Source organism: Diplotaxodon limnothrissa, linkage group LG11 (assembly GCF_057381915.1).
Source record: "Diplotaxodon limnothrissa isolate DT_005_m linkage group LG11, D_limnothrissa_male_GT1.1, whole genome shotgun sequence".
NCBI lineage: Eukaryota > Metazoa > Chordata > Actinopteri > Cichliformes > Cichlidae > Diplotaxodon > Diplotaxodon limnothrissa.
The window spans coordinates 33338549-33351908 of record NC_140606.1 but is presented as its reverse complement, the minus strand read 5'-3'; the positions used below and the strand labels follow the sequence as shown (position 1 = coordinate 33351908).

At 39.7% G+C, this 13360-nt stretch overlaps 1 protein-coding gene across 3 annotated transcripts in view; it reads right to left on the bottom strand.

Annotated features, from left to right (window-relative positions):
- sema6cb (semaphorin 6Cb) overlaps positions 1-13360 on the bottom strand; it is a 148718-nt gene that overhangs the window by 13484 nt on the left and 121874 nt on the right. The window contains exons 18-20 of one of the 3 annotated variants that reach the window (XM_085366650.1): positions 5360-5418; positions 4856-4906; positions 597-752 (exon numbers count right to left, since the gene is read on the bottom strand). In XM_085366650.1, coding sequence (XP_085222776.1) covers positions 597-752; positions 4856-4906; positions 5360-5418 — 266 coding nt within the window. The remainder of the gene's footprint in view (positions 1-596; positions 753-4855; positions 4907-5359; positions 5419-13360) is intronic. The other 2 variants (XM_085366651.1, XM_085366652.1) reach the window with 2 other exon arrangements.

Below are 13360 nucleotides of genomic sequence, written 5' to 3'. Positions count from 1 at the left end.
GAGTCAGTAGAACCATTAGGTGAAGCTGTGTGGGAAATTATGCATCACGTCATGAATCGCAGGGACTAATGAAGTATATGAATCAAAAGGATCAATTAGTAATGCCTTCTCCCTTTCACTAAGAGATTGGTTTAACTAGAGAGTTACGTGTTAGTCAGATAATGAAAGCGATATTTCACCCCAGAAGAACATTAAGCCCATATTAGCATGCATACCACCACATTCAGAACAATGTTCAGCCTCCAATATAAGTTTGTGTTCTACTGGAGAGTATTTGTTGTCATTGACAATTCAGAATCAGTCTACTTCACAGTTTGCAGAGAAAAAAAATGTATGACTGAAAACTGGAGAAAATAAGTGTTGATTGAATTTGTCTCACTTGTGTTTTTTCATTAGCTGTGTGAGACTGAATGCAAGATGACTGAACTGCTTTGCAGGTATGCATGCTGAAAACGGGAAACTGTTGCACCAGAGTGATATATATATTTTGGGTTACTTTTAGTCTGGTTAGAAGTGTACAGTGAGGCATTCGGGGCCCAGCAGTGCAATCCTCAGCAGGTCAGAGTGTATCGAGGACATACATCCCTCCCCCTTACCCTCCATCTCCACACTGATTGGCTCCGAGTCAGGTGACCCTTGTTCCCCAACAGGGGGAGGGCGATCAGGACCTGTACCTCTTTCAGGGTCACCTGCCTCCTTTGGGAATGCCGCCCCATGATAGGTTGTGCTGGCGCTTGTGGGTGTGGTCTTCCCTGTGGTTGTAGCGAAGGGGGAAGGAAGAGGAGGAGTAGGAGGAGGAGGGGGCAACAGAGTGAGTGATTAGTGAAATGTGAATCAGTCTGTAGAATCAACTTTAGAGAAATGAGGGTGATTCCTGAGTCGAAAGATAACCATCACCCGTTAACATAAAGACCCTGTAATGACTGTCAGGGACATGATGAGCAGACAGAGCACAAGTTAATTCGTCTGTCAATTCGCCACTCCGCAGATACAGTGATTTAAATCTCTGCAGTGTAGTTAACCAGCTGCTTCAAGTCACAATGTATTTCTCCAGCAAAATGAGATTAAAGCATCTCAGCATTTGTGATCATATCCTGGACTCAAAAAATATTTTACAACCAAAAACAGCTTGTACCATTTTAAAAAGCTGTTTTTCACATTTTGCGACTCTAAACAGTTATGAGGGCACGATGAGAGTATGCTCTGAAAAGGTTCACACTGAAATAATAATATAAGTATTTCTTTTCATAATGGCATAACTGCAACTAAGGTTTTGAACACTTGAATAAATTCCCAGAGCTCAGGAAAAAAAAAAGTTTTCATATTCTGAATTTATTGTATTGCAACTTATTATTCTTTTATGCATATTCCTATCTAATCAGATCCTTTGATCCTTTGAACCACCAAGGTTCACTCATAGCTTAAATTCTTGAGTGAACATGAGTGAATGAATGAACATACGGATGGGCGACAAAATAAAGGAAAAACCTGAACCCCTGAGCAGTAAGTAGATCCAGTGGCTCAATTTTCACAACACGGTTTGGGTCCATGTGTCTGCTAAAAGGAACAGGTTGTTGCAAATCAATACACAAATGTTCAGAGCGATCATTTTTAACCTACAATGCAACATTTCTGTTGTGCAAAAGTGGCCAGGACGGCAATGTCCTCATCTATAGGACAGAAAGGGCCACTGAATAGTTTGAAGAGAATGAAAATGATATGTATCACAAGCTACGGTGTTCCTGATGACCAGCACTCACATGGTAGAAAGTGTTCTTCCTCCACAATCATCAAAACAATAAAGGAAAGAAGATCGGTAGCACTTTATAATACAGCCTGTGACGGGCATAAATCACCTGTAAATAAATGGAATTTCATTGGATTTTTCTTGAAATTATAATGTAATTATAAAATAGTTAAAAGTAGGTACACTATAACAATGTGGTAAAAGTCAGGCTTTTGGAGGAAATAAAGAAATGGTTAGAGTTTAAATTTAATCTGCAAGTAATTTAAAGTAATGCGTAAGTAATTTCAGGTATTGCATAACCATATTAAAGATTAGGGAGTGGCTTAACCTTGTTAACTTCCAGGTATTTTACAGAAGAGAAGACATTCCTTTCATGCACACTTCTTTTGAGAAAAAAAAAAAAAACTAAAAGAAACAGCTGGACTTTGCTCTGTCATTATAAGTTCCAATTTTGATGGTACCAATTTATTTTTTCCTATAAAAGCAAGCAAAAACCATCCTTGTCACATTTATACTGGTAAAATAAAAGGATACCTGAATATTACAACAATCATCATGCACTTGTGTTACAGCGGAATTACGATATAAGATGGGGAAAAAGAACTTCCTATATTGTAAAATTACTACAAAATTGCAAACTATTTCAAATGAATTTTGACTACTTCGATGTACATGTTTTCTCCCTACTGTTGAAACACAACTTAAGTCACTCCATAATCTGTGATATGGATATATGATACTTAAAATTAATCATCCACTACCAAAAAAATACTTAAAATTACTTGGATAATGCTTAAATTTAAAGTATAATTATTTCTTTGTTTTGTATTAGAAAGTGTTACCAGAAGCTCCTTTGGGATGACAACGTGTTTCTTCCCTTCAGTGCAGTTTAGTGACTTAAAAAAAAAAAAATCAGTTGGAGTTGTTCTGATCATACATGGTGTCCCAACGCATTACTAAGACACCTTAAGTTGCATTTTCCTTACGTTTGTCTAAAAACACTCATTCCTGACAAGTTACTTAACTTCTCCATCACCTCGGTGTAGCCCAGCAAACATTATGACTAACACATTTGGATTTGGTTCAAACATATGCCAAGAAACACACTGGGCATTAGTTGCCACAGGCACGGTATTATCAAACATATTTTTTCCCAATAACACACTCCACATTTTGATTGCACGATTAGCTCTCTGTTGTCCTTGAGGTATGGTGAGCAGCATGCTGCTATTGGCTTGGGCTCACGCACTAATAAGCCAGCCATAATGTTAGCATTCTGCAGAGTTCACACCCAGACTGGATGAGAAGAGTTTGCTCTCTCCGTTTCTCACTGTGAGCCAGTTGACAGTGTTCACTCTGAATGAGGAGCCCTGTCAGTTCGCCATCTGTGCTGGGCAAATTAAAACTGTACCAGGAGGTGCTTGGCCCTGGCACTTTGGACGGCAGCTCCATGACTTCATCATTACTTTATTAACTTACCATTTTTTAAGAAAATCTAATAAAATGTTTGTCTTTTTTATTGTTAGTGAAGCACAAAAACCCCGTTCACTATAAAACACAGAAACACTTTACTACCTACACAGGCAGGTGCTTGTCTCAAGCTAATCCCTGTGCTGGCTGTGATTGTTTGGGTGACAGTGGAAGAAAGAAAACGTCCCTGCCTTTGGTGGTTTTTTCGAACAGGGAACAGAGCCCCCGAATGACAACAGCTTTGTTAGGCATATGGAGTGTTTTATTGTCTCGGAAAGCTGATAATTGATGTTCAGTGTAGAGACTTAAAAGGCTTTTCTTGTGAATCAGCTAGAAAAAAAAAACTATAGACACAAAAAAGAATAAACCAGAGACAGAATCTGGCTGCGTGTGGAAAACTTCAAATGGAGCAGTGAAGCATTAGGGTAGTGAGAACCCCACAGGATTAAGCAGTAGGGTTGCTCATCAAGTCTTGCTACCAACTGAGTTGTAATTCCTCCAGCAGTGAGGCTTTACAGACTACTGAGGCAGTGTGGGACTGTGGAGGTCTGGGCTGAAGCCTCGAGCAGACAAAGTGGCCTCTGTTCTAAGAAAAAGACACAGATGTAGGAAGGATAGTTCTGAGCCATAATGGCCAGCATCTTCTAGGATGATGGGCTCGGTATTGTTATAAATCACTGTCTTGGATCAGCCACTGCCATTAGATCCCCTGTGCCTCAATTTGTCCAGTGACAAAGGGATCTGACTCCTCAACTCCTTAAAAAGTTGAGGCGGGTGCACTAGCTGTGTAGATAAAAGTGAATGAGCCTTGTTAGCAACCATCTGTTTGAAAATGACTACTTTTGAATGCAGCAGTGTCAGAAAATTGTCCTAACACCACCTCCTCAATCTTATCTGAGTGCTAGCCAGCTTAGCGCCATTTCTATTTCTATTCCGGCCATGCCAGGGGCTGTGCGGTGTGGCTGGCGGGGGAGTAATGGAACGTGACAGGGATGATGATCCTTCTTGATACAGGGCATTAGGCAGCCTGGCCAGCGGAGCTCCTGGTCCATCAAAGAAGTGATGCTTCAGACAATGGCTTCAATGTTTAAACTGTCAAACTGGCTAAGAGGGGGAGGTGGTGCCAGCCATTCAGCTGCCTCAGTAAAAGATTCTCTAACCTCCCATGTAGCCAAGTGTGGAAACATTTACTTTACAGGCACATAACTGCATAGATCTGACTCGTAGGGAGTGAGAAGTCCTTTGCAATGATATTTGGGGATATTTTTAAAAAATATCCCAGCTGTTTTACTAATACGGCCTTAAAGGTTTTTCCAATCTTCCAATCTCTCTTCTGTTCATACAAAAACCTACTTGATTTTAACTTTTGCTGGTCTCATCTTCAAGGTAACTTCCTTACACACCTCTGGGCCTCACAGTGCTGCTGCTATGCATAGTAGAAAAAAAACCTTCTAAAATAATACAGGATGCAAACAAAATTTCCAAAATTAAATAAATAAATGAAAAGATAAAACTAACATCCCTTTGGGAATAAGAAAGGCTGTTAGTTGTTTCTTAGCTGTGAGACTGTTGACTTTAGAGAAAAGGGACATAAATGGAAATAAATATACGTATAAATAAATAAATGTGTCCACTGACCATACGCTGAATCCAGTGCTGTGTTCTGCTTGCGAGTGGTTGCCAAGACATCTGGAGAAAAGAAATACAAAACAATATCAGTGTGATATTATTTGTTAAGATTTGCGTTTTCTGGACAACATTTCATTACGTTCTGATGGGAGGCAATGATTGCTGAATTTGTCCTGTTAGTGGTTCTCATCACATCCCAGACACATGCAAAAGAGCTGGAAACAATTCACTTTGTCTTACAAAAACATGCTTCTTTGAGCAAATGTTTAATTAGCATAGAAAGATTGAGAACAGTATTCCAGCAGGGATTGTGAACGGAGGTGGACAAACTACTTTTCAAGCTCCTTCAACATGAACTAAACTGCAGCCATAGCTAAAATAAAACATAACGCTCCATTTTAATTTGTTCAGTTGCGCCAGCTGCCGTCGAGATCTGATAACAATCAGTAGTTTTAAATCTGCCTTTATTGATCATGTAAATTCCTACGAATAAATGAGTTTGTTCCATCTCACCGTGGCAGGTATCGGGGTGCTGATGGTAGCCGTTCTCCACATCCTGTTCAAACCCGCCTCTGAAGACAAAGAAACAAAGACGCACACCCACACAGCAACAAAGACAACGAAGCCTGTCAGTAAATTTGCATCAATCCATTTCACTCAATGTCCATTTCTAACAAAGCACCTCTTTCCAAAATTGGTTTTGCTCAAAAGCAGCTTTTGGAGACAGGAAGGCAAGCGCACCAAAAGAAAGGGGGGGAAAAGAAAAGAAAGAACAACAAAATTGAATTTGTTTTACATCTGGCTGAGGTCAGAGTGTTTGTTGTTTGGACACAGTAGTGGCCAGAACTGAAGGAAAAAAAAATCTACCCTTAGATCTTCCTGCAAGGTTGTATACCATCAAATTTGTGGCGTTCAGCAGATTCCAGAAGTTAGTTTGTGATGAAAGTAGTAATTTACTTTTGTGTGTCCTTGCATTTCCTCAGCTTGGCTCTTCTGCCTGTACTCTACTTAGTCATTTCCTACAATTTGTAGATATAAGCCTCTCTCTCTATCCACAACACCTCCTCTAGCTGCACTTTATTTAAGTCTACCAAAGCTGCAGCTGATAAAATTGGTACCTACAGTTTGCTCGCTCGCTTGCTCTGCCATGTACGATCGCCGGATGAAACAGTGAAGTGTATCAGGTCAGACTCACTGACACCAAAGCCTATCATTTTCCCTGATGTCTTCACTGAGACATTTTCTGCTCCTGACTCCCTGGCCACCTCCATGGACATTTTTCCAAATTAATGAGTAGCACAAAGTGAAGGAAATAAATACAGAAAAATGAATTGCTTTTGCAGAAAGCTTTCTAAATGTTTTTTGTGGATTTCAGAGAGGAAAAGAGGAAGCACAAGGTCTCATTCAAAACACCATTTACTGTTTTATGTAAGTGATGTGGAAGGTTAATGAATATTTGTATAATTATTATAATGTTTTTGTGGTCCCCAGACTTTATGCATGCTTGTGTGGCACTTTATTCTACATTCGGCTACATTTCTGTAGAGTGTGATTACATTTAATTGAGTGCCAGTCATAAACTGAGCCACTGTGAAGTGAAGAGACAAAAGATCAAATAAGTCCCTTCAAAAATGTTTTCGCCGTGTAATTTTTGCCTTTGTGAACTTGTGAGTATGTAACTCAAATCCTCTTAATTCACCTTTTGAACCACTTCAAACTGACAAGAAACACAATCTGACAATTATTGATTTTCTGCTGCTCTGATCAAAACGCGCCTACGATTGATACGCTTTTCCCCTTAATACAGACGAGCCATCTTTTACCTTCAAGTCAATCACAAATAAACGGCTCATCCAGATGCATCCGTTTGATGGTTAAGCATTGAGATTGAGCCAGTGCACGGTGGAGCGGAAGTCTTTCCAAGCTGAGCTGAAATGAGCTTCACATCGTCGCCAACAATCCTCCCACATGTTGTAATGAACCAAATAAAGCAGACACAGGCTCATATACTGCATAAGCTTAAGTGTAATGATCCAGTATACAAGAAGAAACACTTTGTAAAAGCACACTCACACGCCCACTCTATAACAAACCAATTAGTTCCTTATATAACCTAAACAGAAACATAAGTCTCACACAGATTTTATGCAAACACAGACCCCCAGCATCCATCTATTATTAGCAAAAAAAGTCTTCTAACACAGAGACAAGAGAAACACTTTTGCAAGCACAAATTCAAATAATGAGCATCGAAAAAGCAATAATACTAAACTCAGAAGGGGGTTGGTGGGGGGGAATCAGCGCAAATAATCATTTCTTCACTGCAAACAGTCAAATTTAGGGATTTGTGTTTGTAAAACCTTCTGCAAGGAGGCTGATTAGCTCACATGGGCCCACCTGGTGCACCAAATTATACCCTTTGTTACTCACTAAAAACCCTGACTCTTTTATACCAACTTCTTATGTTTCCTGAGGAGGGAGAGTGTTGGTGTAGGACAGGAGGTGATTATCAAATCAAAGAACACCATGCTGATACTCAGTGTTGTGTGGAGAAAAGAGTAGTTTGCGAGATAAACTTGAGAAAAACAAAAGAAGATATATCTTTAAAGGATGCATTTTCACAGCTTGGGAGTAGCTGGTGTGCTTGACATTAAACAACTGATGAAGTTTTTATCCGTTTCTATTTTTTCCTTTTGTTTAAGTCACAGACTTTGTATGTTAGTTGTCATTTGCTTTTTATTCACCCTACCATTGTTGCACTTGCTTTTAATCAGTACAGTGAACAGCTTTTTTGCTTCTGTATTTCTACACTCGCTGGCCATTTAATTAGGCATGCCTTGCTACTACCAGGTTGGACCCCCAAGTGGCTCTCAGATTTGGATTAATTGGATTGAGATCTGGTGACTGTGGAGTACTTGAGTACAGAGAGTGAAAACCAGTTTGATATGATCTGAACCCTGTTACATGGTGTGCGATCCTGCTGGAAGTAGCCATCAGAAGATGGGTATACTGTAGTCATACAGGGGTAGGTTGTGGTATTTAAACAAAGGTGAACAGGTCCTAGGTATGCCAAGAAAATATCCCCCCGTTATACCATCAACAACACATTTTATGTGGTTCCAGTTCTGTATGCCGTGGTAGAAATCGGGAAAGTTTTTTCAATCACCCACTGTCTAATCTTCATTCCCTTTCAGCCTCATTTTTGTGTTCTTAGCTGTAAGGAGTCATACAAAGTGTGGCCTTCTGTTAGTGAAGCCCATCGGCTTCAAGGTTCCACGTATTGTGCATTCAGAGACGCTCTTCTGCATACCTTGCTTGCAATGACTGGTTATTTGAATTACTGTTACCTTCCTTTCATAATGTGAAGCAGCCGAGCCATTCTCCTCTAACCCTCAGACATCAACACAATGTTATTTTGTTCAGACTATTCTTGTAAACCTAAGAGGTTGGCTGGTTAGGTAGCAGAAAAATCCAGCAGGCCTCCAGTTTTTGAAACACTCAGGTTACCTTGACCATGTCTGCCTAAGATCACTGACTTCCTGTCATCTGAACAGCTGATTAGATATTTGGGTTAACATCCTAAGACCTGAACTTCTCCATGGCATGCATTTTTAATTTCTCTTTGATATTTGGGCTGATTGGCACCTGATGAATGTAAAAACAAAGAATTATCAGGTTTTTGTTGTTTTTCTTTTTACCTAATTTTTGTTTCTGAGAAAAATGAGAGCAACATATGAGCATATTTGTTTAAAATTTCAATAGAACAGTGGCAGTATAATGTCCTCGTAAGTGGATATCAGGCCTTGTAGAGCAAAATGTAGTATTTTGGTGTGGACAACCCAAAATGTGATGTCCACATTTATGGACGCCAGGTCCTAGGAGGTTAATGAGCAGCTGAACCTGATGAAGTGGCTGGAGAGTGTACTTACATCTATATTTTGTATTATAAATTCATTTTGCTGTGAGGCAAATTTCCCTCTGGACAAACAATGTTAAGCTGAAATGACCAACATTTTCACCCTGCCGTTTCCATCCACCTTTAGCTGTTCACCAGAAAAAGAAAAAAACAAAAAACACACGCCTCAAACTCATTTTTTAAAGTGAAGGTCAAACAGTGAAGTGACAATCAGCAAGTGGAAAGACTATTTTATTTCACACTGTGGATTAAAAGTAAACCAAGGCTATAAATAGAGTTGTTTTAACTAGTAGGTTGACCGGTCACCTTGATGTTTAAAAAAATATGCAAAACCGCTGGCACTCTTCACCATAATTGTCCTGGAGTTCATGAGCATGAATAAACAGCTGAACCCAAGGACCACTCACACTGTCGTGCTCAACTTCACAATTACAACGCGCTCACTGCTCTTATTTACAAAATCTTTCAGTCTAGGTTCAAGTACTGCAGCTTTTACTATGCTGCTGAGCAAAGAGATCTAAATTTCTGCCTGGTGTGCTAGATTTGTTCCGTGGTCTTTATCTTTATTCTGACACTCAAAACAAAATGCCCTTCCAGCCAGGAGCACAGTATTGATTTTATTTAGCAGATCAGAGAAATAATGTTTTTGGATGTCTGACGTTCCACTTTAATGACGCCAATCTTAAATAACACGTAAGGTGAGCATCTGCACAAGAAAATAACTCTTTCACACGGGAATCCATAAATAAGGAAAAAACGTAGGCTCAAATTAATCACACGTGTAACCACCAAGGCAGGATGGAGAACTGCACGGATACAATCATACACAACCTGAATGGCTGTAAATATTTTGTACAGATATATATGTAATATGTAAACATGTGTATGTATATTCTAGAGTTGACCGCATTTCAGTGTTTCAGTAAAATAATAATAAATATTGTATAACTTCAAAGAAATTTAAATACAAGGTGCTTGGGGAAAAATGTATGAACTATACATAATAATAATAATAATAATAATAATAATAATAATAATAATAATAATGGATTGGATTTATATAGCGCTTTTCAAGGCACCCAAAGCGCTTTACAATACCACTATTCATTCACTCTCACATTCACACACTGGTGGAGGCAGCTACAGTTGTAGCCACAGCTGCCCTGGGGCAGACTGACAGAAGCGAGGCTGCCATATCGCACCATCGGCCCCTCTGGCCAACACCAGTAGGCAAGTAGGGTAAAGTGTCTTGCCCAAGGACACAACGACCAGGACAGAGAGCCCAGGGATCGAACCGGCGACCTTCCGGTTACAGATGCGATTCCCAACCCCTTGAGCCACATAACATACAGTATAACTGCTAATGTCCTAAAGCAGGGAAATAATGACTGCAGAGCCAGTTATATTTATGATTTGGCGCCATGACTGAACAGAAGTTGTGCAGAGTCTGCTCCAGCTGGCAGTCAGTGAAACCATCATCACATTATATGGTACTAGTGGCATTTGGCATCAGGGTATGCCTGTGTCCCATTTTTATTTTTAATCAATATTACCATATTTTAATTCCCAGATAAACTGCAACACAACCAAAGTGTGCAGAATCTGTAAGATTTTAGAGCATTTAACTATATTTTCAGTATTTACGAGTCCAAAAAAGATCAAAACAAAGTAAATAACTGAAACGTCTAGTAGATTGAGGTTAACTGCTCTCCAAATACTTCTAAAAACACATTGGTGAGGTTGCAGTGGGTGACATATTATTTATGATTTCTTGCACTGAACTCCCACACATAGTAGATTTTTTTTTATTATTAATCCCACATAGACTGATGATTACTGGAAATACTGGAGCAGAATGAGTTAATCCAAAGCCAAAAATAGTCCCCAGCAAATAGACCATATTTGTTCTTTTAATCCATTTGATTAGTGTTTTCTAAAAAGTAGTGTTCACTTTTAAAGAAATTCCTAAGCCTCTGAGAAACTGAAAGAGAAGAAATGCATTTTTAAGGTGATTGACACCTTCAGGAACCGGTGAGTCCTGTAACACTATGAAAATCCAAACGCTGCCCTGATTAAAATTCAGCTCATTAAACGTCATCAGCTTGGAAGAGCTGCAAAGCAACTGCTACTTTTAAAATATTCTGGAAGTTTTGACGTGATCGTTTATATCTGTAATGCACACCGGAGTTCTTTTGGTGAGTGAAAACAGTGAGTCTTTAATTTTGTGGAAGAGAAGAAAGCCATATCTAAAGAGAAGAGCAGGTGGTGATTGATGACTGCATCAAATTGCCAGAAAACTTGCAATTCTTGCTGACGCACACTGTGGTCAAGGTCACTTGTTGGTGCATTTGTACTATACCATGAGGCACCTGAGAGAGAACATTGGGTACAGTCTAGCCCTGAGGAAAGAACTCACTTGACTTTGACACTACACTGATGTTTGATCTCCGGGTTGTAGATGGAGCTACAAAATGTGACCATTTTGACATAGAAAAGGCTAAATTGTCGACACAAGACTGCAAAGACTCAGAACAGGACTGTGATTTAAATAAACAAAGTTGGTGCACAAGGAAGCAACCCTGAAGGAGCAATGAGCCAAATTTAAATCATCTAATGAGCAGAGGTGCAGAACTTTGTCATCACATCTTGAGTAGAAATACTGGTGGCCTGATCCTCATCCTAGCCGTTTCATCTTCATTACAGAGCAGATATGCTTTTTCTTTCTAGGATCTCTGTCCACTCTTTGTCCTTGGCATTATGCACTGGTGACACTGATTGCATTAAATGCATAATGGATAAACTAAAACACCCAGAAATGATATGAAGCCAAGCCATCTGGTACTGCCATACTTCAATGTGAGAGAAGAAAAGATGGAAACAGGGCTGTGAATATGCTCTGCTCTCTCCCACCTATCCGCTGGATCTGCCACAAATCAGTCATTAAAATTTATGCCACCTCTGGATGAGAAAGGAATGGGGGGGAAAGAAGTGACTGATAGTCCATGAAAAGAGTGATGTGAGAGAGGAGACAGCGAGAAAAAGACAGACAGACAGAGGAGGAAGTCCCAGGAGAAAGATGACTTTTGAGCTGCTTCATCTCAAAAAGATTTTTTTCTGCTGCTGCCTGATTCACATCGCTTCACCCCTCTCCCGTCCCATCGCCATCCCTTCATCATCCTCTTTTTCCTTTCTCCTCATTCACTTGCTATTTCTCACCATCTTTCAATGATATATATACACATATATAAAAGATATCAGTTAATGCAGCTTTAAAATCTGATGTTACTTCAGAGTCGCACACAGACAGCTGGAGCAGACCGCTTCTTTCCATGAATACAAAAATCTAAATGAATAACACATGTTCGGCTCTGAGAAATGCTCCTTAAACTTTCTCTCCCTCATTTACCCCCGTGTTCTTTTTTTCATTATTTTCCGCTCATTTAATGAACATTTCTCTGCACCTATTGGCTTTGTCCTTTCTCCCAGTTTCTTTTTTCCTCCTCTCCTCCTTCCCTTTGTTTTCTTTTTTGTCTGCTCATACTTCTCCTCCTCCCTGGCAGGGTTCCCATACTGTAGTTGAGTTTGGACAGGATATTTTGGCTGATCTTTCTCAGACTACGGTCCGCTGGCTTCCAGTGTGGCTCTGTCCTGCACGCTAAACACGACTCATAAATCACTATATCCATAAATCAGTGCACACTGGCAGCACGACGCCACATCAAAACTTCCTCTATATGCGAGGACCATCCAGTGAGAACTGCAAGGTCTTCACCTCAACCACAATCACCAACCCTAAGACTCATTCCAGTTCTCAAACTCTGAAAATTCATGGTGCTTACCAACTTTTATATTTCATTCCACACAAATTTCTTAATAATGACAAAAATATTTTAAATCATAATCTCTTCCTTACTTTCTTGAAAGCAGCGTGTCTTTACTGATTATCTCAGCATGCACCAGAAGGCATAAAAAAGCCCAAACCCATAAAACATTCACAGATTTCTAAACAATGCAGCGAATTTCTAGCTGACATCCAGCTCTCTATAAACCCAGTAAGTAATGCCTGCCCCTCCTCCTCCCCTCAGTAGGATACACATTATCAGATTAACCACTTTACTCTAGTATTTGAGCCAACTTGACTCTGTAAATAAACCACAACTTAAAATCTACAATATGCTGTTCCTTTCCTTGTCTGTGTGCAGCGACTTTCTGGAATAGTGTTAATAATGCTAGCCTGCCAGACAACCAGCTGTTTCCAGGCTATATGCTAAGATAAGCTAACCATTTGGTGGAATCGGATGGTTGTCTGGCAACCGCAAAGTCACAAAACTCCAGGAAGTCACTATCCTTGGCCAAAAAACTCTCAAAATAGCTATTAAGTGTATATTTTCCTAAAATCTATCCCTTTACAGTCACATGCCAACAATTTCACCACACAGACTGAAAACAAAACAAAAATAATGATTTATGTACAAGCAGCAAAATACCAGGCTCTCTCAAATACACAAATATAACGTGGCGCACAGCAACATGAATTAGAAAAAAAATCCCATTAGCCTCTGTCCGTGCAAGGGCAGGGAAAGTAATATGTCTGGGTG